The sequence below is a fragment of the Lentinula edodes genome, assembly GCF_021015755.1.
Source record: "Lentinula edodes strain Le(Bin) 0899 ss11 chromosome Unknown C8R40scaffold_11, whole genome shotgun sequence".
In the NCBI taxonomy this organism is placed as follows: domain Eukaryota; kingdom Fungi; phylum Basidiomycota; class Agaricomycetes; order Agaricales; family Omphalotaceae; genus Lentinula; species Lentinula edodes.
The window spans coordinates 310,170-335,023 of record NW_025764317.1 but is presented as its reverse complement, the minus strand read 5'-3'; the positions used below and the strand labels follow the sequence as shown (position 1 = coordinate 335,023).

The window sequence follows — 24,854 nt, the reverse complement described above, 5'->3', positions numbered from 1 at the left end:
GACAGAGCAAGAATTGATGAAAAATCGCCTAAAAGTCACCAAGGGCCAAGAGGTATGCTAGTCGGGTGATGGGAATAACGTTTGGGAGAGTGTGCATGGGGTGGAGGTGCATGCCTGACGGCTCGCTTTCACGATATGAGTTGCTTGTGGATGAGATATATCTTCAGAGATAATTGGTCGGAATAGAGGCGCTCCCTTCCAAGCCTTGAGGGACTGATCGTCGAATGGCGGGGCTTTCATTAGCATCAGGTACGAAGACACCGTTGAAACATATTGGTGGATTCAAGCTACTCACAACATACCAGAACTGCCCTTGATAGGCTTACACGACACAAAAACCTCTGAGACTATTACTCAATACCTGAGTTACCGACACAAGGGAATCAACAATTGAATTCTCATGGTGAATGCTCCGTTCGCAGATAATAGCATACTCTGGGACAGGAAATGAGGATCATGGGATTCTGCGACTATGGTTCCCAAAAATTTGCGTGTTTTGTCCCGAGTAGAGGAACGAAGAGCGGAAAAATCATCTTTGGTGGGATTTCTTCAAATGACTGGCGAAACCTGGGTGCAACAGTGATTATGAGCAATGAAGAGAAGCCAATAGCCGCAGGAAAGATAGTCACTGAAGTTGAAGAGTAACTCCGAAGCTACCTCGAATCTACTGAAGTGAACAGAGAGGAGGTCATCGTAATTGGAGGACAAACTAGGACAAAGTCAATCAGTTGTAAGCGCCCACTTCACTTCCCGGAAGCTCCCCTTAGGGCCTGTCCGGGGATTCTACCAAAACCATGCGTTTTCTGAGTACCGGGGCCGGGAGTCCAAGCAAACTCGGTCAAAACTCGTGGGAACTCTTGCTCAAAAGGGAGATTTTTCTATTATTGTCAAAGGAAAGGTCCTTGATTCAACCTTGATTATGTATTTGCCTCAATCCTACCCAGGTTCTACATACTCCCCTGAGCCTCGCCGAGCCTCATTCACCTAAAAAATCTCCGTTCCTCTGTTAAGTTTTGACGGGATGCTTGAATGGACCCCATCACAAAGAAGGCATGCCCACTGTTGGTGGCAGCTGATCTGCTGACGCTCGAATTCTGAGTTCAAACTTTCATTGAAGTTCAAAGTCTTTGGAGTCCAGTCATGTTCCCTACAGATTCTGTCAGCCTCGCTTCGATACCGACGTCCTTTCTTGTTGGGATAGGTGATTACGAATTGCTCACACTCAAACATCTCCCTTGACAACTTCAACCCTTAACTTCTCGTGGTTTTCTAGGACTCATTATAATTACCATTGCGGCTATATACCAGCTCGTACTGTATCCCTTCTACTTATCCCCTCTCCGTGCTCTTCCTGGTCCCGCTCTCGGTCCGAATCTATTAATCGGTCAGACCACTCATATGTAGATAGTGCATTTATGACTCTGACCGAGATATACCTAGGACGCTTTGGCGACATTCTCAATGGAGAAGCCGGGATTCCTCAACGAGAGTGGGTTAAGAATCATGGCAAAGCTATACGAGTCGTTGGTCCGATAGGGATACAGAGAGTCATTTTTTCTGGTGCGGAATCCCTGCAACGGATACTCGTTACTAATTGGATTTCCAACCCTCGGGTAAGGGAGACTTGTCGTCCTCTTTCGGTGTCAATCGAGTACTTAGCGAACTTTATAGCCGGGTTTCATGCGCGATACTCTTGGATTGGTAGCTGGATATGGCCTTCTGACCGTCACTGGCGATCGCCATAAGCAGATGCGAAAGGCCATGAACCCAGCATTCTCTATTTCTAATTTGACAGCTCGTGAGTATCATTCATCTCAATCCGTATCTGAAATTGAACGTGCATTAGAGACGGACATGTACTACGATGCTATCGACAAGTACGCAAATTCTCTACAAACCACATTATACTCTCTCATCCGAGTATACATCAGCCTCCTGTCTATCTTGAACACTCGTGTCGAAAAAGCGCAAGGGGGACAAGGCTCAGTTGAGATTATGTATGAATGGAGTACGTTGTTAATCACAGCTTCGAGTTCTACATTTTTCACGTCTCGCGATGGACAGTGAGTAAAGTCACGCTCGATATCATCTGTCTCACTGGACTAGGGTACGAAGCCGACTCCCTTCGCAATCCTCATAATGAGTTGGCGCAAGCTTACGAAGAACTTATCTCCCTTCAGACTGGTGTGCATCTTTTCCAGTATCACCCTCTGCAGGTTAGAGGCTTATGCTGTGCTATAGGTCGCAACCTCGCACAACTCATTGTAATTCTCTCCATCCCCGGCATGTCGGCGTTCCTTCGTTCAAGATTTGCTTGGAGACGTCGCAAGCTACTTGCAAAGATTCCTTTGTTATGTATGGTCTCTTTTTCCTACCGCACAAGAATCCATTTCATCGTACTCATCATTGTAGCTCGGGCAGCAATCCTCGTGGACGCGATGCATCGTATCAAAGCAGTATCTGCTTCTATTCTACGTGAAAAGATGAAGGAGGCCGAGCATCTGGGAAATAATGAAGACACAGCGGCGAAGAAGGACATAATGAGCTTACTCGTTCAGGCTCGTATGGCTGATCTGAAATCTCATAAATCTGTCGGAGGTGGGATGGGACCTGCTCCGTACGCCATGAGCGACACGGAGATGATGGATCAGGTGGTAAGTATGACTATAATACGAATGAATTCGGTCGAGATTGCTGACCATACTCCTAATAGCTTACTTTTCTAGGCGCAGGACATGAAACGTTTGTTTTTTTTGACTCTCAACCCTCATTGTTCTTTCAACTTACACTTCGTCCACAGTACGGCGTCAGGTCTGGCTTGGGTGGGTATCATTTCGTCACACTTTCGTGGCGTCTCCGGGTTGACCGCTGTTCGCCTAGACTCTCTGGCTATTAGCCAAAGATCCCGTCAGTCAACAGAGACTTCGCGACGAGATTACTCCTCTCCTCGAGGCCTCGTCTGATGGTCTGTGGAAGGTTAGGCTAGGGTATCGGGAACTGAAAGATCTGGTTTGGCTGGATTGTGTCATGTAACGGAGTCCTCTCTATCCTTGACAAGAAACTAACTAGATATACTTTTAGTCAGGAATCTCTTCGACTATACCCTCCTGTGCCGATGACCTTCAGGCAGGCAGCCACTACTGACCACGTCGACGGTGTTGTGATTCCGAAAGGAACACTCTACTACATCCCGGTACATATTATCTATGAAGTCAACTGCACCATAGTATCTTAGCTATACTTCAGATCAGAGTTGTCAACACACTCAAAGATATTTGGGGAGAGGATGCAGAGGAGTACGCCCGATTTCTGCGTGGATAGCAGTGTTCTGAATGAGGATGGACTGCATAGATTCAATCCCTTACGTTGGTTACCGGAAAACAACTTTGGGCAAGTCCCGTCAACGTTGACTTTCCTTGCTGGGCCGCACGCGTGCATCGGCAAAACTATGGCGATTATAGAAATGAAAGCTGTCATTGCTGCGCTCATTGCAAACTTTGAGTTTTCACCCTCTTATCAAGGCCAGAAGGCTATTCCTACTGCTGCTGTCACCATGAGTAAGCGATGCATTCTGGTATCCATTACTTAGCTACTGATTATATTATTCTACTTAGAACCAAAGGATGGAATGCCATTGCTAGTCAACAAAGTTGTAAAGTAGTACAGAAGCTGCTCGAATCAATCAATGAATCCATTTTCATACCGTTGCTGCGTACACGAAAACCGTACTCCCTCCGATCTCTTTAATCTGTCCTTCTAAGAATATGTTGATCACAAATCATAACTAAGGCATTGCAATATGTATTCTTCTACTTTCTCCTTTGTGGCATAAATATGAGTAGTAATACTTGAGATGACTGTAAAGTCTCTAACATTATTGGCAGCCAAAAATGTGTCCGGAATTTGCCGCCCAGTATTAACTTGACATAATAGAAGGTTCGTTGACTTGTCACTCAGGCTCTACCATCGCAGACCGATGAGGATAGTTGTAACTGGTCGAGCTCGTCAGAGCCTCGATTACGCGCCTAGCCTCTCCTCGTCGCTCGCTCCGTCGTCCAATACAGGTTCATCAGTAACAGGTAGGTTATCTCACCTTCTAATCCGAATTCGCCGTTCATGCTGACTCCCCATCGACTACAGCGAGCTCTTCAACCTCCACCTCTTCGGCTCAAAGAGGTAGCCTGGATTTGCTTAAGATGGATGTGAGTGTTTCAATCTGGACTTATAAGTTACATACCAAACATGGAGAGTGATCCTCATGTTAACTATGTTCTCGTGCCTAACACGTGTTGACTGGATAATTTGTTTCGTCTACGGTCTAGTTCTCAACGCTATTGCGCTCTCATAGTACCAATTCTAATACTGGGAGGAAACAGTATCCAGTTTTACTTGTGCGCATCTTGCCCGTAGTGAAATCATTCCTTGAAAAAACTTACAACTGGCCGGTTTAGTCTGATCGAACTGAAGTCGTGGTTGTTGATGGAACCAGAGAGGCGGAAATGTTTCATACCCCAGCGGAAGACCGTGACAATTCTGACCGCACTGCGAGAAGGAAGAGCAAGTCTGAGAACAAAGTGCGCCTTGTCCCTGTATTTATTATTGCAACACTCTCATTGACGGTCATTACAGTTCTATAGGTTTCTGACCCGCTCCAGATCACGCTCATCCCCGAGAACAAATGCTTCCGCGTCCATTCCTGAGGAAATTGCCTCAGCCGTCCTGGAAAATCCTCAGAATCATGAACATTCGATCCATTCTCGCGATTCCAGTTGGTCATCCGTTGGATCATCACAGAAGAGACCTGTGTCCTCAACGACTTCCACCGCTAAACCAGCCACCATCCTACAGTCACGACCACTATCCTCGACTACGACAGCGACAAATACGACCATTACGCCGCCAACACCTAAAGCAAGACGACAGCCATCGCCTTTGATACAAAAACCTCCGGAACCTTCACCTTCAGCTCCGAAAAGTCCAAGATCTGCGAAGCAAAGGCTGCACAACATTTTTGGTCGAAAATCTTCTATCAGTAGCTCGAGAGACACGAGTCCTGGGCAATCAAACACTGATTTAGAAAATGTCCCTCCAATTCTGGTTCATACCGATAGCTTCCCCAAAGAAGGACGTGGTAACACGCCACATTCAAACCGGAATTCGGTTTCACGACCAACAAGTCCTTCACCTTTCCCACGGTCTAGACAGAATTATTCCGAGCCTTCTACCTCGACAACCAATTCCAATCTCAATTCATCATCAAAACTGGAGAACCTTTTCAAACCGAAGTTCTTTTCCGGTTCCCGCCGCGCACATTCACCCCCTCCTGCAATATCGTTATCTCATTCGAGTAATGAAGTTTCCCCAATGCCTACCCCTTCATCCTCTAATTCTGGATCATCGAATGCGAATAATCATGTGCTGTTCGTTTCGGGTCCTTCGAAGCAGACATCGACACCTAGAATATCCCGGAGAAGGGCTTCGACGAATGAGTCGATATCGTCGGTTTCATCTGTACAGCGTGCTGCGCAGTTATATGCTCCTCAGCCCCGTCCTGCGCCTGGTTCCACCACAGTAGCAGTGTCGCTACCTGTACCACGGATAACCCATACTCCTGCGACTCCTTCGAGATCAGGGACTGCACCTCCTCGTTTGAGTCAAACGCACAGAAAGGACTCTCTAGATTCCGGTTACAGGTTCCGACCATTGGTTATGGATATGGTTGACGAAGAAAGAGATTCCAGAGAGGTGGATGTCAAAGGAAAAGGCAAAGAGACTGATGACTTGATTCGTTCCAGGACCTCCAGTAAAGGGAAGGAAAGTGACCATTCGTCTGCTTCCGGCCATAAATCCTCGTCCGCCAATCATCATCATCGACAACATTCTACTCGCCACCAAACAGTCAAACCGAAGACATCTAGTATCACAAATATTCGCTCCGTGAAGCATGGATCCTTTGATTTTGAGAGGCCTGGTTGGGGATTGGGTGCCAGTAGTGTCACAAGGAGCTTGAGTGGAACATCAGGTAACTCGGGTGTTACCGGCTTCAGCCGTGGAAGGTATAGCAATCGTAGTGGCGAGAGCGTAGAGAGTGCTTCACGAAGTAACAATCAAGAACTGGAAAAGAAAAAGACTACAGATCTAAAGTCTAAGTCTTCTTCCAAACGGGAGGAATACAAGTCCCAGAAACGGAATGCCCCAGCGATCGATGACCCCGCGCCACCGTACTCACCGACGCCTGCCTCCACGGACCCAGGTCCCGGAAGAGGACTTTCATCCTCTCTAGGGCGCAGTGCAGGAAAACGCACGGGCATTGCACGTCTCATAGGACTTGGGGGGTATACTGCGCATGGGGCTTTTTCCTTCGAGCCACCTGTGCCTTCCCCGATCTCGCCAACGTTCAGTCATGCAAGTCAGGAAAGCAATGCTGACAGTGGCAGGCGGGAAGAGAAGGAAAGGGAAAAGGAACAAAGGAGGGTGAAAGAGGAAGAAAAGGAGAAGGAGCGCGTGAAAGATAACCACCGATACTCGGAGCAGGATACCCTCGGCGTATCAAGCTTTTCTGGTGCGTCGCGGAATCCTGGAAGAAAGGGTCGCTCTCTCGACCTCGGCATAGGGCTTTCTTGGGCCCCAACAAGAGTTCGCGAAGACGTGCTACTACCTGGAGGAAGATTTGCAAATGGAAGGGGTTTGAATGGGAGGATTAGTGAGAGTACCAGCTCGCGCAATGGGCTTCGGGTTGATAGAGCCAGAGCCGTCGATGAATTTGGTGTGGAGGAACGATCGAAAGTGGGCAGAGACGTTGCGGAAATGTTCAAGAAGGCATTGGATCCCGAAGGATACCGTGCTTTTAAGAAATGTGAGCTGACCCTTATCTAGCGGCCGCGTTTTTTTGCTGATTTCTGTACCTTTACAGATGTCCACCAGTTTGATGCCCATGAAATCGCTTTCGATGGTCCGAATGGAATCATCGCGCGCGCGCAAAGGCTGTTAGATAAACGAAGTAACCTGGGGGAGGAAAGCAAGAAGAAGTTGGTTGACGGACTGGTTAAAATTGTGCTTCAAAATGCATGATTCGAGCACTCCACACGCAAAGCCGAAGTCCCATTTTGGAATTGACTTCTTCTGGTGATCCTCTCAAAATCTAGTTCGTCTTATTTCCCATTCCCCATCTCTTCCTTACCGCCCACTATCTCCCTCGGTCCCGGCTTCACGATCCTTTGACTTTCGACGGCATCTCAATTCTCACATTGCATACAATTCCTCTTTCCATGGTCCATCTCGCTGTCGGTGTTTTCCTAGAGTCCCTATCGTCGCTCTGCATGTATCTCGCATCTCAATTATACTATGTATCCCATTTCTCTTGTTATTATTGTCCTTCCTTCTGTCACGTACATTTATTACTTCAATGCTTGCATGATTTTGAACGAGATCCATGGCTTTTCATTTGCTGTTGCTATCTATCTATTTATCTATCTACGACTATTTACAGCGTACGCTATTTTTCTAGGATTCCTTGCTGTTTGCTCATGATCTTCATATGCTTGGTCCTTTCTTCTTAACGCTTCATAATGTTCATGATTTCCTTTTTGACATTACCCGACTATAATGTGTTGCCTTTGCCCTTGTTCGTTTTCTTCATTCACACACTACGCATTTCTTTAATGTTATACAGTTGACAGTTGAAACTAAGCAAAATAATCCTACAATAACACGGTCGAAATTAGTAGCGTTACGTATGCGCAGGCTGACGATCCTCACTACACCCTTATTGCGTCGCGGGCCTCAAAGCCCTCAGTCTTTCGGCCAACTTGTCATCTTCCTCCCCGATTTTATCCTTCGGTGCCGCCAAATCTGGGACATTGTCCAGGTCCTTCGCAGCCAAATCGTGCTGAAGTTCAATATTTGCTTCTTCTGCGGTCTGCTTCAAAAGTTGATCTATCTGGTCTTGAGGTGTGGATGTGGCGGTGGTAGCTGACATAGTGTCCTCCATGTACGAGGTCTGTACATCCAGGTCGGCGAATTGAGATTCGAACTTGTCCATCACGAGTGATATCTACGAAGGCAGGACATCAGGAAGCTGCACGGATGAGAATCAATGGATCTGACCCTCTCTAGGTTCATCGAGTCCATAGCTTTATCCATCCCTCGTACGACAGATGTCATATTCCCTGTCACCTGCCGCATTGTCACCGCTGTCTCGACTCGACTCGCTACAGCATCTATGCGGCTGGATAACCGCAGTAAATTGAGGGCCTCACTCTTCTTCCTTATTGCATTGGAGGCATATATCCGTGCGCCATCGTTGTTGCCTTGTTGTAAAGCCTGACTAGACCTTTAGTACATCATGGATACAAGCCTTGCAGAGCCCGAACCTTCTTGAGTCGTGCTTTTTCAGAATTCTCGTCCTTCTGAGCTTTCTTTGCTTGTCTGTTCAGAGTCTTGGCTGTGAACTGGATTATGATATTAATTTATTGTCATTTGAAGCGCTGAGTACCCTCAATTACCTTCAGTTGAAAGAGGGTTTCTGGTGAACTTGAGTTTCAAAAATTTGAGAATACAAATAGTACTCACTCTCAAGATTGCTCATGGTGGTCGGTCTATGTATCCGTTGGGTATAACAAGTCGCCCCTTTGCGCATTTGATTACAAATCTATCCATGACTTGAAGCGCCTCTTCGGTCCGTGCCCAGCTAGAGTTTCTTCCACACTGCATCCACGGACCCTAATCTGTTGTAACGCTTATGGGCGTGCTATTCTATCTTAGGTGAAAAGTGTCCCTTTTCCCTCACATTTGTGTGCTTAGTCTTTTCATTTCAGCTATGTTGCCATTCTAGTGACCTTTGCTTTCATCACATTGTCAATCGCGAGCGGGCTCCTTTACATCTCCGAACTCATTGAAGAGCATTCCCAACTTGCAAAAATTGTGGGTCAGAGGACAACTTATGTATGTATAACCCCTCTGCAATACAACTGGTGGCTCACTTTACTCTTAGATCATCATACTGTTCCATGTAACTCTTTACTTCACCGATGCACTACCGCTCAAGCATACTCTCTTTTCCATTTTCTGCCATATGGTTTACCTTCAAAACTTTTCAAACACATGGCCAGTCATCCCACTCACATCGTTTGTCTTCCTCGCCTCTTGCTTGTTGGTCATCGCCGACCATTTTCTCTGGTTCTTCCACTTTGCACACCTAACGCAAGATGCAAGACACCAGAGGAACTATCAAGGGCGAGGGGCAATAACAGCTCCATCATTCACAGAGATCGTAACTTTCTTCGGCGCCTGCGTATGGTTGACACCCTTATTTATTTTTCTGAGTCTCAGCGCCAACGATAACGCAATTCCGCTCCGGTCAGGTATAGACTTTTTTGCTATGAGCTTCGGAAGATATACTCATAAGTCTCTTTCAATGCAGCTGAACCGAGTTCTCCCTCCGTAAATAAGACAAAATTTGCTCCTCAGCAACCTCGCCAGTCGCTGCTACGTTCTATATTATCGAAACTTCCAGGATCCAAGTTCTCCCGCACCGAAGGTCTCATTGCTCCTCCATCTCCTTACCACTCGGCATCAATACCGTCTGACGATACGGCTTTGCGCTCGCCTTCCATTGGGGGCTTGTATCAAAACGCATTATCTCCTCCACCGAAATCACCTGGTCCTCGACAATCGCAGGACTTTTTCTCAATCAAAAATTCAAGCTCAGGCAGCTTCCAACTCTCTACACCTCCGCGAAGGTCACAATCGACGCTTCGGAGCAGTAATATTAGAGAAGGGGAGGGTGCTGAGTTAACTCCGAAAAGAATAGGGCTGGGTTTACGAAGGGCAGCGAGCTCAAGTGGTGGACCTTTGGGTATCAAGGAAGATGATTAGATTCATGATGTACTATTCGCAAGTGCTATATAGCTCAATGTTGAAACGAACTTGAAGACCAGCGAAGGCTTGAAAGGTACTAGCTATTACGGTAGCTCCAAATTTGCTTCAGTTATTCTTCTCTTTGAATCTCCGATGTTAGTCTGGCTAATGCTCGGAGAGAAGGACTCGGACTCTTCGTATGAACACATTTGTCAGACTCATAGCATATAGTAGTAGTAGTATTAGTAGTACATAGTACGTCGATTGCGCGACGCGTTGCGTGAGTCAGTGTATGATTTACACGTGACTATTACTGGCTATAAATGTGGCGTTCTTGGTTTCTACTCCACTCAATTTGCAATTAACTCAAAACTCCACCATCATCATCTCTTGACTGAACTTTTCACAACCTATCTGTTTCATCATCATATCTAGTGTGCTCTCAATATCTTCAATAAACAATAATGGTATCCAGGAAATCAACGAAAACTGCGAAGCTCACTTACGCCGAACGTAGGTCTTCCTCTACTCAACGCCATTTTCCCTTCCATTTAACAGCTTCATGATGAAGGGATTGTCTGTGCAATGCATGCTTTGCAGAAGTCTCAACGCAGGGGAGGTTTTCACTCGGCATCCATCAAGGCTCAAGGTACGTGGGCCACTGTTTCCAAGTCTAATTCAACAAAAACCTGACTGAGGTATGTTGATCGAAGTGCGAAAGGATGCGGAGGAAAGAAACGATAAACTTGGTCCGCAATGGCCTACATGGGTGATGAAGGCCCTTAATCGATTGGTATGCCTTTCGTGTTACTCTTCATCTCGCTCTACTTACCAACGAGTCATAGAATGAAAGCGGGCTGCTTTCGAGAAGCGTCGACAATCCTGCACACTTCGAAATGAGTCCAGCTTCCAAGAAAATGTGGGAATTTTCAATCTTATAGTTGTCCGCTTTTTTATTGTTCTATTGTTTTTTAGACTGAAGGAAAGTGAGCGAACATTGCCTGTCGTTGGGCCTCTCGGAGAAGAATTTCTCGCAAAGCACCTGTTCCGAGCCACTGCTGGCAAGAAGCGACCTGCTGAGAGCGGGATCGACAGCACACCCACTAAGAAGTCCCGTGCAACGCGTACCTTCAAGGAAAGCGCCCCACGGAGCCCATGGCTGAAGAAGAGAAAGGCTGAGGTATCTATATTACTGACAAACTATCTATGTGACCTCTCACCTCTGACGTATCACTAAGCTTGTTGAAGAGATTGAGCGTCTCCAAAGAGAACGCCTTCAAAGAGAACGTCTCCAGTCACTTCAAGTCCCTTCCCGTTCGCCTTCCCCTCTCACCGATCTGGATGACAACGAAGACGTAAGGATATTTGATACGGATGAACACAATGTCCCTTCGCAGAGCCATTCAAGCACGCCGGAGCTTCCTACTCGTCCATCAACACCGGTAGAGCCTGATCAAATGTGCGGTTGTTCCATGGTACTCGTCAGTTGCCTTTTCTCAATTGGTGCCTTCTAGGTCTTTCCCGTCGACGCCTGTTCGATTACATTCAAGCTTAACTCGCAGCAGACCGCTCCTTCAAGTTACGCGCACCCATTCTGGATCTTACATAGCTAATGGTCGACCGACCCCAGACCCACCAGAACCTGCAGACCGAGATATTCACCATGGTCTATCTTTGATAATGGGTAACGCCCTTTCCGACAATGAATGTCATAGTCCTGTTATCAACAGACCCAATGGTCTGGTTACTCCTGGACCGACGCCTGCACGAACTGTCTCCTCTCACGGAAGCATACACAGTCAGACGGTCAGTTCCGCAATCCTTCACCCGATTCATCCAAGCTTATTGTAGTTTTGAAATGTATAGATGGCCAACGAGTTGGCTCGTATCTCGGAAGAGAACAAGCAGCTGCGGGCCGTTGAAGCTACTCAAGCTTCTGACATTGGCAATCTGAATTCCCAAATCCAATCACTACGACAGATGAATATCGACAATAAAGAACGGGTTACCACACTACTGGCTGAAACTTCGACATTGCAGGCTGCTTTGGCTCAATCTACTCAGCGTTGTTCCTCTTTAGACGCACAACTCTCTGCTGGTACTGCAGAGATCGCTTCTTTGCAAGTGTCTTTGGATACAAAGAATCAGCAAATCACAGATTTCGTCCAGAAGCTTCAGGATACTAATACGACGCTGGAGGCTCGTACTCAGGACTTGAATTCTGCTCAACTAGTAGCAGCGAAACTCGAAAACGATCTCGCAGCTATGACATCTCAATTGGATAACCGTGAGGTCGAATTGACTTCTCAGCTTGTGGCTGCCAAGCGGTCAATGGAAGATACATCCAGCACTCTACAGCAGAAGACCACTGAATTGAGCAACCTTCACGAGGATCTTCGAAAGGCTCAAAAGTCTGTCAGTGCTTATCAGGAAGAGTTGGAGGCCCATACAGCGGCACACGCGGCTGAAATCGGGGAATGTAGCGCCACCATAGATTCTTTGCGCGCCTCACTATCTTCCGCTGACACAACAGCGGTGGACCTTCGCTCAAAAATTGGCCTGTTGACGGAAACGTGCACTCAGCTTCAAAGCAAGCTTGAACAAGCAGCATCGGACAGGACTCGCCTTGGCGAAGAACTAGCAGTTGAACGTCTTCACTCTGCAACTATCAGAGGGGAACTTGATCAAGCTCTCTCGCGTATTCATGAAGCAGAACAAGAAATGGGAGAAATGGAATCATTGAGATCTGAGGATGCAGCGACCATCATGAAGCTTCGAAATACCATCGAGAGGATTCATGTTGCTCAGATGGAACAGTGGGCGGGAATTACTCAAGAGGTATGTGATTTTTTTTCTGTTCCTCAAAGCGATTCTTGCCAGTCAAATTTATTCCTCGTTGCAGGTTACACAAGCTTCCCCAGCACCAAGACGCCCCAGGTTCTCCATCTAAGAACATTACTATGCGCATTGACATTCTACTTATACTGTATATATTTCTACATACTACTGATGTTCATGTAGTCTCAGTATTGCTCGAATTTATGGACAAATATACGTAAACTTTCGCATTGGGAGTTTAGATCAAAAGTGACTGTCGGGGTTCAAACGCGTTTAAACAAACTTGCGGTTCCAGTTATTCGCTTTTTCTGATGCAACTTCCACTGTCACGTTCTTTGAAAGCAACAATCGTCATGACTGCCAGAGCGAGCTTATTTTCTTTCTGATTGTGTTTCTCAAAATCTTCTCAGACAGTCAGGTGAACGTTGAAAGCTGCTGAAAGGACCACAGTAAATACTAAAATTCGAATTCTCCATTCTGGATTGCATAGGAAATTATCGGGAGATGCCATCCTGACAAACATTATATCCCAGGCTCGACGATCACCTCCAAATTGACACCTGTTGTTGTGAACGGCCTCAGGTTACCTCGATAATAATGCTCAAATTGTGACCTTGTCTCGAGACTCGTGGTTACCCTGTCCAACGACGGTGAGAGCATAAGCTTTTCATTATTGAAGGATTCAATGAGTCTTTGCAATCAGAAATCTATATCCTGGAGACCCTCTTTGATATGGAGGTAGCACAAGAGTTAACCAAAATGGGCAACATAATCCGCAAGTCAGTACTTTCAACTTTCAAGCTCGCCGTGCGATTGCTCCAGATTGTTCCGCTACCTCGGAATCTGCACTGATTGACTTTCCGTGAATTACGAACTCTTGCGCTTTTGTTTTAACGTTCGAATCTCGCTGCTTAGATGCTCCTAGGAGGGAGATCTTTTCAGGCACGGTTGCTTTCCCTACATAGAACTTATTTAAGTTTCCGCCGGACGCCGCTCGAGTTTAAAAAGCTTCGCATCCTCTCGTCTCCTCCGCCTTCATTCGTTCGTCATTCTCAGAACTTTGTGGTCGCCTTCCCCCCTTTCTCCTTGAGATCGCTGCATATACCCTAATCGATCTCCTTTCGGCCTTGTAGCTTCACTAGTCTCTTCTTGTCCTTCTGCTTATCCTTCTGCTTCTTCCTTCCTTCCTACTAATCACTATTTCTCAAGCTTGCAACATCCTAAACGATATCCTCTCTTTTAAATTCGCTGCACTGAGTGCACGCGGTGTCCTACTTAAGGCCCAGGCTCCACCGTCGTAATCTTTCATTCGTTGTAATCGATGGTTACCCGGTTGCCAACTCATTTGGATGCAGTTATTCCTCCTCCTCCTCCTCCTTCATTGCAGACGCAGGAGGTCCATGTATCCACCCTGCTGAAACCGTGGCGGGGGATTTTCCTGGTCAGTGGTACCCGTGCTAGCGACATCTCTAGCAATGTGGAAATTAGAGTAACTGGTGTAGAAACCGATGGCGACATGTATGTCAATTCCTTGATCTGTGCTCTCGTTCCTGATCTCTCGCCTCCTTTCATTAGCAAAAGTCATATCTGGCCTCCTCGCATCGTCTTCTCTATCACCGTACCTCATGCTCTTCCAATTCTTTCCCAATTGCGAGATTATATGAAAAACCGGTTTCCCCCGATCCCTTTGACGACGTTTCTCCCGGAGCGCCTGCGGGATCCTGACCGCAACGTGGTCAATCAAACACATTTTCACTCTTTGTCCCGCTTACTATGGGATAGCCAATCTGTGCGCTTTTTCGTGTCGTCATCACTACGCAGAAGTCTCATTTTGCAAAACCTACCAGGTGGCTGTTGTACCTATCTCCCCATCTGATTTCACCACATCTGTAACATTTTCTCAGGGAACTGCGCGACAGGGAATGCTCATTTACCCAGCCGCAAATTCAACATCACTCTTGATTGGGGCCATCTTTTTAACTCCCGAGGACACCTTTCCAGATTTCGTTTTATCTGCACGTGCAATGCCATTCAATAACACCTTTTCTGAGATTCCGCCTCAAGACCTCGCGAGCAGGTACAATGCATTTACTGGTGAAGACACGAGTTCAGTTCCTATCTCCCCGACTGTCATTCACTCTCAGTCGCGACAAGATTCCCAGCGTAGAGCCAGTCCGCGGTCGTACTCGTCGTTACGAGTACCCTCTGTCCGGATATCATCATCATACAGGCATAATCCTGTGCCTTTCGACACACTGCAAGGACATCAGCTTCCTTTTCCGGAAACACGTCTTTCTTTCATTGCACCGATAACCAATATAGGTTCGGGAGGAGCTGCTGCTTCCTTGCACTATGGAGCCGATAATAGCGACGACAATGACCCCGCACTGACTCATCCACGAAATGTGCCTTCTTATTCCGCCCAGTCTCATTCGTCTCTCGAACGTCAGCCTGTTTTGCACAGTCGCAATACGTCTGGAGAAAGCTCTCGCTCGAGATACAACGAACATGGTTCACCGGAGGACAATCCTCCGTCTGATAGTCCTCAGCTGTCTGAATCTGATCAGCAAGAGAAAGAGTTAATTGCTGCATCAATTTTCAATCCTTTTGATCTCACGACTAGAACGCGCAGTCATTAATCACACGCACTTTATACCTTGTCCACCTGCAATTCCCTTGCATTTTTCATGAATGCAGATACCCCCCCAAATGTACCATACCACAATTTAGCTTTGATTTTGGCATTACCGACGGTCGTCGTCGTATACCTCTTCTTGATATACCCTATACCCTTGCTATACTAGCGTAGAACTACTAATATACCCAGCTGTATTCTACATTGAAGATAACCGAATGATTCACTGGCAGAGTAAACATCTTTGAAGTATGAAGGAGCGAAAGGGTATGTGGACCTATGTAGGCCCTGGATTTCAACCCCGACCGCACTGGCGATATCTTGAGTGAAACGATCTCATTTTTTCCTTGTTAACCCTCCACTACCTACCCTTCTCTTCGATGTGTAGCTTTGGGGCATCATCATATTTCACGTACAATTACAGGCACAAATTCCACGACCTACGCTATATGAATGTTCAGAAAATTTCCTGCTTAAATTAATCCTCAGGCTGCATAAGCAGCAGACGCTGTGGCTAAGGCGGCGTCGATAGTTGAAGTGATGGGGGTAGCTTGGGCAAGGAGGTCAGGCTTGACTAGTTGTTAGCGGATTTTAATATACATATTTAAAAAATCTCGAACCGGCGTATTAGCAATAAGGCCATTTTCGAAGTTCTTTGTGTCCGTCGCTAAGGTCGCCAAGTCTTGAGCTACAAGTGCTGATACACCACCCAAAGGTAAATCATCGAATGCAGGCTTCTTCGCGACAATTCCGACAAGCGCATCCACGATGGTGGGCTCAAAACCTTCTACAGCATTAATGATGGTTGTCCCGTCCGCATCAGAAAAAGGTGTTGTTGCCTATGATAGCTCAGCTAATCAAAACGATCCTAGCGGTCAATATAATGAAGGAACTCACAGCGACATCAGTTGCAGCGGTCGCAAGCGCTGAGGCTAAGCCTGTGGCTTGAGCGTGGATAGCCTGAATCATGGTCAAGCAAATGAAACAAACAGAAAGACCCGGAGCAGAGCCTACCAAAGCTGACAGAAGTGATCCTCCAGTGGTCGGGAACGCCTCGATAGCACTATTGAGAGCAGTGACTTGACTTGCAATGTTTGTAATGTCCTGTTCGACAGTCCCGACGTCACGTTTCAAAGGAACAGCGGCGAGACAAGCTGCTGCAAAGATCGAGAGAGTGGTGAAGGAAGCGATGCCAATCATGACCGTAGTCGAATGCTTTGCCAACGATGTTAATGCAGAGGGCTGAGTGCTAGGGTACAGTCCTCGTAAATTCCTCTTTTATACCAATCGAGACTAACAACCAAAGCCAAAAACATGGGTTAGCACATATGGCGGACTCGTCAGCTGGGCAAAGTTTGACTTGTGATACTTTCAGTAGAGGTGGGACTGGAGATTGAAGAATACAAAGCAACGTAAAATCATAGAATGGAAGGCATCCTTCTGCAGACATCGTTCAGAATTTGACACGAATTCACTCACGCAGAACTCACATGGGGGCTTCGACCATATGTCGACTGAATTTCGAAGGAAGAAAGAATCAGATGAGACGAGATGAGACGAGAATACGACGAATGCATACATATAATATCGTGAGCTTAATGTGTTCCGAGTCGACGGTTCGGAAGATTTCAAGTTTGAACTTCTTGATTCTTGAATTGCCCCGAACAATTCGAGTTTGCGTGGAGGAAAATTCGGAGGACCATAGGCTATGCAGCAGATAGAAGAAAGCTAAACATGTCTAAAGCAACCATTCTACATTCGTATCGTAAACGGGCAAAACAAGGACATTCTAAAAACGTTCGTATTTGGGGGATCAGTGTATTTAAGATTCTACTAGTCTAAATGTAGTCCTCAGCTGTCAAGATGAAAGACCAATAATACTCTATCTTGTTCATTTGAAGCTTGAGGGAGGCCCTACAACCGTAGGTTTCACCTTCTTCAACAAGGAAATAGTCTCGTCGTCTAAGCCAAGATGCGCTTTCACCAGTGCCGGCGGCGTCAGAGCTAGCCACTATAAAAACAGTGATCAGGTTCACTCGAATGACAACGACCAAGGTCCATTCCACATACTTGATTCAAACTAATATCTTGAAAACGGTCTATCGACCAAGGTCAACTTAGGCAAGCGGAAGAGACAAAGAGCGTGGTTGGTTATTCTCACCAGAATTGAAAACTTCTAGATATTTTAGAGTGCCGTTTCCTGTGTTCTCAACATAATGGCCTAGACCGATGGTATTTCGAGATGAGAATCGCATTCTTCAACAAAATATCACATCGAGCGGGCGTACCGTATGAAGCAGGGATAAAGCCTGCCACCGAGGGATGAGAACGCGTATTTCTTCAAGGATACTTCCACTATTTACTCACCTATGTCCCCTGCCTAAATTCCCCGGGTATGAAGGCTCAACGAAGGAACTGAACGCTTTATTTAGACGAAGCTAGACATACTTGGAAATTGAACGTTCTTGCGTTGCTGTTGGCGGCAAAGATCGTGATCCGGGCTTCGCCTTCCCTGGAATGATACATAACATAGAACGTTGGTCAGCTGTTGATGCACCTGCCTATTTTCTTTCTACTCACAGCACGAAGGTCCATTCGTCTTGAGTAGGGTGCCACTCAAAGTGTGGATGTCAGCTAAATAAGAAGAGATAGAGTTATAGTTAGGGTGCATACATGCATCTCCCTATATAGTCAGAGTTAAGTTTCAGTGCAAACGTGTGTGTGTCCTATCCAGCGGAACCCACCTCATTCCACCCACTTCTACTTCGACTTCCGCAACTGCGATCTTTGTAGCAACATCAAAGACTGTCGAGTCCGCAATTTTCACAGAGCCTCCCTCGAGTTTAGTCGGCGCCATCTGTGAAAACGGGAAAAAGAACGGCTGGGGTACTGTGCCTTGGGGATCAGAAACATCTTCTGCATCATCGGCGGGAGGTGCTGTGTCAACAGAAGGGATTGTGAAATTATGATTATGGTGATGATGATGATGATGATGGGGGACAGGAAGGTTTGTGAGTTTTTGTGAGTTCGAGTGTGATGTGAAAGTTAGGAGTCAGTCATGGGATGGATGTTCACCTGCAGGGAAGATATATAGTTGTTTGCTTGGGATACGCGAGAAGGCGTCAGGATTGGTGATACCGAAGTTCTTGCGGATGACTGGGTTGATGATTAGGGGGGTGGAGAGAAAGTCAAATTGCTGTTCATCTAGAGAAGAGAAGAGTATTGGTAGGGAATGCACCGACCTTCGGCAGGTACATGCGCAAGCCAGTCGGTCAACTGTTCGACGAGTGGGGCAGGCAAATTAGAGATCAAGCACAATGTGGAAAGGATATTATGTGGTGTACCAAGAATGTACCGTCGTCGCTGAATGCACCGTCAGGGAATACCTAGATGAGAATCACTCAATACGATGAAGGAAAGGAGAGATATGATCGTCTGTCTCACCAAGAGAAATTCTGAACCTTCAACGGATTCGTTCGTGGCCTGAAGTGAATGAGGAATTCCTGGTGGGAAGTACCAAAGGTCTCCAGGTCTCTGTGAATATATGAGGTATATTGGAAATCGGTGATAAAGTACAGAGAAGAAGAATGGCAATCCATACCACTGTAGCGATGAAGTTGCGACCGTCTTGATCTACAGATGTAACCTGGGTAGTGCCCTAGCGAGAAAGAAAAAGAAAAGGTAATTTGCAATTAGATTTCGGTGGAAAACAAAGTGACATAGAGAAACGTAGATACCTTTAACACATACGCCCACTAACGTGATGAATGTACGTGTAAGCTGAATTGCAGAGGTTACGCCTTTGGTACTTAGAAGAATCTTACCTCCGCGGTGGAATGCCAATGCAGTTCGCTGAACCGCTCGATTAGGAATAGACGTAGAACCCATATGGAACATCGCCTCATACCGAATAGCACCAGCCTCTAATCTCATATCTACTGCAGCCATCGCTATAGTAGATTGTCAGGAACGAGAACAACAGTGGCGAGTGTCTTTTTTTACTTACAAGTAGCAACCGGAAACATTTCAGTATTTTGTTGCCTAGCCCATCCGCCAGTTTGTAGACGCATATGGCTCATACTGAAGGGCCATTTAGAATTAGCTCTGTACCCCGTCTGATCAGTTTTGACACCTTTTCTGGATTACAGGACTTGAACTCACACATCGCCATTATCAGTACTCGGAGGCGCGAATAAATCTGGGTTCTGTAAATCGATTGGAGTGTTGTCTGGTCCGAGAACCGAGGCTCCGGTTTTGCCACGGAAGGGTTTTGGGACGGAGTTTGAGCTGGCGGGGCCCCATAGGACGGCGTTGGGAGTAGTACTTGCGTAAGGGACGGTTGGAGTAGGTTCGGCGGCTGAAGATAGGGTTGGAGTGGCATCTCGGGCACCTCGTGATAGTAATGCCGCTCCATAGGCGGGGGATAGAGTGGTCAAGAATAAGAGATAGTGTATGCTCCGCATCGTAGTTGCACTGAAGGGGCAGCGAGTTGCGTAGGAATGAGAATGAGATATTGTAGTGAAGAACGTGTACCAGAGCTGATAGTTAAGAACGTGCACTAGAACTTGGTAGAAATGAAAAGCGAGCAAAAGGGTGTACTTGGCGACGCGATGGACCCAGGAGCAAAGTAGTACAAGGACTTGATGTTGACGGTGGAAGTAAACGATCCAACGATTGTCTTCTCTGTGTTGATACTGTTTATTGAGACCCAGATGCCTTTATTGGCTAGCATATACCGAGGAGTTTTGTGCGCTTATAACATGACTTTGAAGCTTCTGTTCTCTTCACTTCCGGAATCTTCATTTCGCCCAACTTCATTCATCGTGTACGTTTATGTGGTAACGCTACGTTGTGCTCTGAGCTGAATGTCGAATCTATGAACGGGTATTGCTTCGATTCACAAGGTATCTACGCACCGTTGGATTTCCCGCATAACCGAATTCCATTCCTTCATCGCGAAGCCCATTGAAGAAATGGATACGCCACATGCGTGAAGGACCAAGGAAGGCCCGGATAGAATGAGAATAGCCCCGAAATGACCAACTATGCACCCGATATTCACAAATTCAGCGGTCGGAATCGATGAGGCTTGCGATGGGATTTCGCTTCTCACTTTTGACGAAATCTCAGAGTCCCAGAATTGCTTTTACAAATGCAACGTTCCAGTGCGTGCATTCACAACGTCAGTAAGTGGGGAGCTGGGAGTAAATTTTTATTTTGAAATACATAGAAAACATGCAGAAGTGACGCCAATGTTTATTTTGCGGCTGACATGATGTATGAATACCGCACCGGAGGTTGGAGCAGTTGCTGGAGATTTGGAGTATCGTCCATCGGAGGTCTGTTGATTGCCTGCAAGGAAAATGCTGCGAATCGCCAGCTGATGTAATCAACGCTCGATAACTTGTTGCTTCCTCCTCCGTTCAAGAGTACACGCGTAGAATCCTAGCCATATTTTGACGCGTCTTTCGTCGCTTGCAGAATTGACAGCCTCCAATACCTCCTAAAAAAACAATGGTTCCGCTTAAATTGACGTTGGAGATTGAAATGACGCAGGTCCTCCGTCATTTTCTGTATCTACGTCAGTTCATCCAGCTACGCTATTTAAGACATCGCCGATTAAATCAGCTGCACATATTTCCCTTCTCATAACCATCAACAAATCTCAAACAATAATGTCTTCATTACCATCTGCCAGAGGCGCCGTTACGGATCCCATCGAAAGGGATCGCAAAGAACAGGACGTCGAGAGAAAGCTCAGGCTTTACACCACCGTCAACGCTCTGCGGGAGTCTAAACTACCAGCTAACAAACAGTTGGACGGCTGGCTGGACGTCTTGCAGCAGAATCTCGGATCCGATGGCCACAGTAAGTTCAGTGATCTCTCTCCTTGTCTGTATTAACGATTCACTCAGGTCAAAAACTTTCGAGGCAAGGCCAAAAACTCACTACAGATCTTCGAGATATTCTCGATACCGTCCGTCTCATGTTGAAGAACAAGAATGGTGACGAATTACTTCAAGACGTCATCTGGAACACCAGGGATATCGAGACTCCCAACTCAATCAAAGGCGAAGATTTGGCCAACGATAGTCATGTATTAGGTGTCAACAAGAACAAAGCCCAAGAGGATGCCCAACAAGGTGCGAGTTACAACTAAATGACGCGTTCGCTTTCTGACTTCACGCTTTTGATCAGCTGCTCACTCTATTCGAACACTTCTCCATCTCCTATTAACCAATTCCGAGGCCAGAAAACTCGTGTCCGACTTTTCGGTTGTTGGCAGAGATCTGCTCGCCCGTGGATTAGGTATGATTTTCGTAATCCACGCGATATAATCAGCTCTAATCACAGCTTCAGGCAAGGCCAGTGAAGGCTTGCGTCCCGACGAAGACCAACTTAAATTGGTCGATGAATCTCACCGAGGTGAAGGTGGTGCTTTTTCCGTGGCTTCTCCAGAACAACGCGCTCGAGAACAAGAAGAAATTGGAGTCGATGGAATGGCCAAGGCCCGTGTGCCGAGTGACATTAAAGATTCCGCAAACGCTGTTGCTGAAGAAGCTAGTCGTACTAAAGACACGTAAGTGCATGATTCTTTTTCTATTTCACAAACTCACCCTGTGTTAGTGCCCAATCTGCGGCCAGAGATGCACGCGGACAAGATATATCTCCCTCGTCGCCCCAAGATGGCGTCGAAGTCGTCAAAGAAGAGAGCAAGAAACGTGGACTCATGGACCGTGTTAAGGTTGGTTCAGTAAGCGCCGTCACTTATTAGTGCTAACGATTTTCGTCGGTATAGAATGTGAAGAATTCGATCCCCAGCGAACATCAAGAGAAAGCGAAAGATCATTTCAATCGAGGAAAGGAATTCATCACGGAAGAGTATTTCCCGAAAGAGAGGCGCGATCAGTGGATATGGAGAGGAAAGAAGGTGGGCAACTTCCGACATCCTCAGGACGCGTTTGGTGGATTTAACGGTTACCGTTGTTCAGGTCATTCTTGAATGCCAATCTCATCCAGAGTATCAATCATCGCTGCGCTGGTTGCTCTCGTATATCAAAGAATATGCGTCACACGGAAGGAGAATCGCTAATGAAGGAGGAAACAAAGCTACTGAAGGTGTGAAAGGCGTAAGTTTTCTTTGCGCCTCCACACTCGATTTGACTCACGCTCCTTTTTTAGAATGGCGATCTGCAAGGCACTATGTCGCAACTGAGGGCTCTTACCGAACGATTTGCCAATGGTCTGTTTACTATTAAGATGACGCACATTTCAAACATCTAATACAAATATGTTTATAGGACGAAGCATGGAAGAAGATATTTGGGATCCAATCAATGCACTCATCGATGACGCGCAAAGAGACCAGGAATTTAAGCAATGGTGGAATGAAGTCGATGAATGGCTCGAAAAGGTTCGTTCACCTATGATTCTTCGCATCTGACCTTATTAATATTATAATTAGATTCTGTTAACTCCAGGATACGTTATTGAACCAGTTTCCAGCAACAGAGGACGAGAATTGTACGAGGCTGGGAAGAAATTCTACGGCAGCGGGCAGTTTGATGATGAGGTTATTAATGAACCACAGGTGAAAACTCTTCTCATCGAAATAAATTTCTTGATTGCTGATCTGTTCGATTAAAACAGGCTGGCACTACTGACTTCCATTCTACCGCTGCAAATTCTGGCTCTGGTTACGTTCCTTATCAAGTCGGTGACGTCAACGCCACCGCTGCTGGCCCCACTTCTACTGCGCAACCTACTTCCACCAACCAACGCTCTGCTAATACGCAACCAGCGACGCGCGGCAAGTACAGAGAGCATTTCGACAACGTGTTTGAAGGCATTGGCAAGTTTGTTGGCGGGATTGGTGCTGATCCTTTGAATCGCCGGTATGTTTTTCTAAGCATTTCATACTTAATGACACAATACTAAGTAAATTCCCTGTAGGTTTGGTACCGATATTCAGCGTCTCACGAAGGATTTGCTCTTCGACTCTGAAGGCAAGCTGACGTTCAAGGCCGAATTATGGAATGATGTTAGAAACACGATTGTGCCCGGGTTGATTCAGAGGGTATGTATTAACATCGTATCGCATGTCCTATCTTCAATAACGTTTTCGTTTCAGATTGGTCTAGTCCCTATTCCTCGTATCGAATACACTGATGATTCGCTCGACTTGGTTTTGGAAAATCTTACGCTTTCTGCTCAGAACTTGTTCCCCAACTTGGTTGAGGTCGAGGTTAAGAACTGGGCCCGCTTTGGTAGTGGAACTGTTACAGGGAAGAAAGATAGTACGTTCGCACTTTAACGCGCTGTCCCTATGGTACTGATTCGTTTGTTAGCTTCCAAGGAAACAAATACGAACAGACATTCCCTGCACTTACACTTGTCCCACATTCAAACCGACATGCGAGATGTTGCGTTCTACTTTAGGAAGAAAAGTGGTTTGCCCAAGTTGAAAGATTCTGGTTTGGCCGATGTGTTACTCGGAGGTGATGGTTTAAGTGTGCGTTCATTGAATGATGTCCTCCTCAAGTTCGGTCTGACCATTAAATTTTCACAGGCAACAATCCACCTGGAATCTTCTTCCGACCCCACAACGCTTTACGATATCAAAAACATTGCGGTTAAAGTCGATACCCTGAAATTCGCCATCCGAGACTCGAAACATGATTTGCTGTACAAGACTTTGAAGCCACTCGCCACCGGTCTGATTAAGAAACAGATTCAGAAAGCTGTAAGCTCATTTCCGCAAATTTTTTTCACTTCTTTTGTGATGCTTATATCAATCTTTAGGTTGCCGATGGCATGCGCACCGGTTTGGAATGGCTTGGGGAGGAGCTGATCGCTGTCAAGGATAGGATGCATGAAGCCAGGGAAGGCGCAAATGAGGAAGAAGAAGTTGGTCGCTTCAAGGCTATGCAGGAGGTGAGAAATGATGTCGATGCAATTCGAGAGGTATCATGTTCCTGACCTTATCATACAACAGGCGTTCAAGCGCCGCACGGATGATACCGCGTCTTCTGTTTCTCGCTCTGGCAGTTCATCGCAGTTTAAGGTCGTTTCTAACAAGGTATGTTGTGATGATTCAAATTGGTGACCTTCGTTTCTGATTTTGGCGACATCTTCTGTAGCGCAATTCACTCCTGGCCAGTACCGGTCATCCTTCTGGCTGGGTTAACAGGGTTGATGAGAAGGAAAAAACTATTCATCAACTTCCAGCGGGCGAACGTGGCACCGGGAATGAGGACAGTTGGAGAAGCAAAGCATTCGATATTAACGCATAAAGCAACGAAATTCATGAAATGTAACGCAGTCCAAAGTTTTATCATCCCAACATTTGACGACTTTCATACCTGTGTATGTCTTTTTGTGTATCTTATTGTACAACATTTGTATTCCACAGCGGCACAATTGCCTTTGTTAATTTTACTGTAGGCTCCTTCTACCGAATAAAAGTTTGTTTTATACCTCTGGTTTTGTCTTTCGAATGTTTTGCACTCACAAGATATGTCCA

General features: G+C 46.3%; 9 protein-coding genes across 9 annotated transcripts; 6 read left to right on the top strand and 3 right to left on the bottom strand.

Moving 5' to 3' along the window:
- Positions 1-893: 893 nt before the first annotated feature.
- On the top strand, positions 894-3,763 carry C8R40DRAFT_85305 (cytochrome P450). The gene is made up of 16 exons (XM_046236456.1): positions 894-1,201; positions 1,274-1,384; positions 1,441-1,613; positions 1,672-1,798; positions 1,847-1,877; positions 1,932-2,008; positions 2,065-2,184; positions 2,242-2,355; positions 2,422-2,654; positions 2,714-2,742; positions 2,801-2,822; positions 2,881-3,029; positions 3,082-3,193; positions 3,247-3,296; positions 3,352-3,557; positions 3,615-3,763. The coding sequence occupies exons 1-16, from the start codon at positions 1,141-1,143 to the stop codon at positions 3,659-3,661; spliced, it is 1,662 nt and encodes a 553-aa protein (XP_046088066.1). The 5' UTR covers positions 894-1,140; the 3' UTR covers positions 3,662-3,763.
- A 2,822-nt stretch (positions 3,764-6,585) lies between these two features.
- On the top strand, positions 6,586-7,071 carry C8R40DRAFT_1041358 (uncharacterized protein; the record flags this gene model as incomplete). The annotated part of the gene is made up of 2 exons (XM_046223992.1): positions 6,586-6,856; positions 6,914-7,071. Coding segments are annotated over 2 exons (429 nt in total), but the record flags the coding sequence as incomplete, so codon positions are not given.
- Positions 7,072-7,662: 591 nt separating this feature from the next.
- C8R40DRAFT_85254 (vacuolar assembly protein DID2) lies at positions 7,663-8,632 on the bottom strand. Its single transcript, XM_046236453.1, has 5 exons — positions 8,572-8,632; positions 8,505-8,524; positions 8,373-8,450; positions 8,107-8,322; positions 7,663-8,053 (listed from the first exon to the last, which is right to left on the bottom strand). Exons 1-5 carry the CDS (start codon positions 8,585-8,587, stop codon positions 7,766-7,768), a joined length of 618 nt encoding a protein of 205 aa, XP_046088064.1. The 5' UTR covers positions 8,588-8,632; the 3' UTR covers positions 7,663-7,765.
- A 108-nt stretch (positions 8,633-8,740) lies between these two features.
- C8R40DRAFT_1159866 (transmembrane adaptor Erv26-domain-containing protein) lies at positions 8,741-9,876 on the top strand (the record flags this gene model as incomplete). The annotated part of the gene is made up of 4 exons (XM_046229944.1): positions 8,741-8,763; positions 8,817-8,943; positions 8,993-9,362; positions 9,422-9,876. 4 exons carry the CDS (start codon positions 8,741-8,743, stop codon positions 9,874-9,876), a joined length of 975 nt encoding a protein of 324 aa, XP_046088063.1.
- Positions 9,877-10,218: 342 nt separating this feature from the next.
- Positions 10,219-12,956, top strand: C8R40DRAFT_1096815 (uncharacterized protein). The gene is made up of 9 exons (XM_046227751.1): positions 10,219-10,371; positions 10,430-10,507; positions 10,572-10,651; positions 10,704-10,777; positions 10,834-11,038; positions 11,097-11,317; positions 11,373-11,664; positions 11,725-12,696; positions 12,761-12,956. Exons 1-9 carry the CDS (start codon positions 10,323-10,325, stop codon positions 12,806-12,808), a joined length of 2,019 nt encoding a protein of 672 aa, XP_046088062.1. The 5' UTR covers positions 10,219-10,322; the 3' UTR covers positions 12,809-12,956.
- A 1,061-nt stretch (positions 12,957-14,017) lies between these two features.
- Positions 14,018-15,335, top strand: C8R40DRAFT_1168891 (uncharacterized protein; the record flags this gene model as incomplete). The annotated part of the gene is made up of 3 exons (XM_046231270.1): positions 14,018-14,214; positions 14,272-14,485; positions 14,544-15,335. The coding sequence occupies 3 exons, from the start codon at positions 14,018-14,020 to the stop codon at positions 15,333-15,335; spliced, it is 1,203 nt and encodes a 400-aa protein (XP_046088061.1).
- A 481-nt stretch (positions 15,336-15,816) lies between these two features.
- Positions 15,817-16,531, bottom strand: C8R40DRAFT_1041633 (hydrophobic surface binding protein; the record flags this gene model as incomplete). Its single annotated transcript, XM_046224009.1, has 4 exons — positions 15,817-15,900; positions 15,952-16,170; positions 16,229-16,291; positions 16,346-16,531. 4 exons carry the CDS (start codon positions 16,529-16,531, stop codon positions 15,817-15,819), a joined length of 552 nt encoding a protein of 183 aa, XP_046088060.1.
- A 536-nt stretch (positions 16,532-17,067) lies between these two features.
- C8R40DRAFT_1182982 (oxalate decarboxylase) lies at positions 17,068-19,794 on the bottom strand (the record flags this gene model as incomplete). The annotated part of the gene is made up of 18 exons (XM_046232978.1): positions 17,068-17,342; positions 17,402-17,430; positions 17,493-17,552; positions 17,620-17,640; positions 17,699-17,711; positions 17,780-17,843; positions 17,912-17,946; positions 18,072-18,268; positions 18,407-18,487; positions 18,574-18,607; positions 18,676-18,717; positions 18,776-18,865; positions 18,933-18,989; positions 19,069-19,086; positions 19,156-19,183; positions 19,239-19,281; positions 19,338-19,435; positions 19,493-19,794. The coding sequence occupies 18 exons, from the start codon at positions 19,792-19,794 to the stop codon at positions 17,223-17,225; spliced, it is 1,332 nt and encodes a 443-aa protein (XP_046088059.1). The 3' UTR covers positions 17,068-17,222.
- Positions 19,795-20,863: 1,069 nt separating this feature from the next.
- C8R40DRAFT_85048 (uncharacterized protein) lies at positions 20,864-24,726 on the top strand. The gene is made up of 18 exons (XM_046236443.1): positions 20,864-21,199; positions 21,247-21,474; positions 21,530-21,640; positions 21,692-21,911; positions 21,959-22,076; positions 22,131-22,262; positions 22,324-22,461; positions 22,514-22,574; positions 22,633-22,745; positions 22,797-22,922; positions 22,982-23,226; positions 23,285-23,408; positions 23,463-23,628; positions 23,680-23,843; positions 23,901-24,074; positions 24,134-24,265; positions 24,327-24,410; positions 24,472-24,726. The coding sequence occupies exons 1-18, from the start codon at positions 21,007-21,009 to the stop codon at positions 24,622-24,624; spliced, it is 2,682 nt and encodes an 893-aa protein (XP_046088058.1). The 5' UTR covers positions 20,864-21,006; the 3' UTR covers positions 24,625-24,726.
- The last annotated feature ends 128 nt before the right edge of the window (positions 24,727-24,854 follow it).

Excerpts from the sequence above, each read along its gene's own strand:
- C8R40DRAFT_85305 (XM_046236456.1), top strand. The coding sequence starts at position 1,141 with ATGTTCCCTACAGATTCTGTCAGCCTCGCTTCGATACCGACGTCCTTT. Across the intron at positions 1,202-1,273 it reads GTCCTTTCTTGTTGGGATAG|GACTCATTATAATTACCATT; the intron begins GTGATTACGAAT and ends GTGGTTTTCTAG. Across the intron at positions 3,297-3,351 it reads TGGGGAGAGGATGCAGAGGA|ATTCAATCCCTTACGTTGGT; the intron begins GTACGCCCGATT and ends TGGACTGCATAG.
- C8R40DRAFT_85254 (XM_046236453.1), bottom strand. Across the intron at positions 8,451-8,504 it reads AAACCCTCTTTCAACTGAAG|TTCACAGCCAAGACTCTGAA; the intron begins GTAATTGAGGGT and ends ATCATAATCCAG. Across the intron at positions 8,323-8,372 it reads AAAAAGCACGACTCAAGAAG|GCTTTACAACAAGGCAACAA; the intron begins GTTCGGGCTCTG and ends AGGTCTAGTCAG.
- C8R40DRAFT_1096815 (XM_046227751.1), top strand. The coding sequence starts at position 10,323 with ATGGTATCCAGGAAATCAACGAAAACTGCGAAGCTCACTTACGCCGAA. Across the intron at positions 10,508-10,571 it reads GGCATCCATCAAGGCTCAAG|TGCGAAAGGATGCGGAGGAA; the intron begins GTACGTGGGCCA and ends TGTTGATCGAAG. Across the intron at positions 11,665-11,724 it reads GAAGCATACACAGTCAGACG|ATGGCCAACGAGTTGGCTCG; the intron begins GTCAGTTCCGCA and ends TGAAATGTATAG.
- C8R40DRAFT_85048 (XM_046236443.1), top strand. The coding sequence starts at position 21,007 with ATGTCTTCATTACCATCTGCCAGAGGCGCCGTTACGGATCCCATCGAA. Across the intron at positions 23,227-23,284 it reads GCTGATCCTTTGAATCGCCG|GTTTGGTACCGATATTCAGC; the intron begins GTATGTTTTTCT and ends AATTCCCTGTAG. Across the intron at positions 24,266-24,326 it reads GCTTCAAGGCTATGCAGGAG|GCGTTCAAGCGCCGCACGGA; the intron begins GTGAGAAATGAT and ends ATCATACAACAG.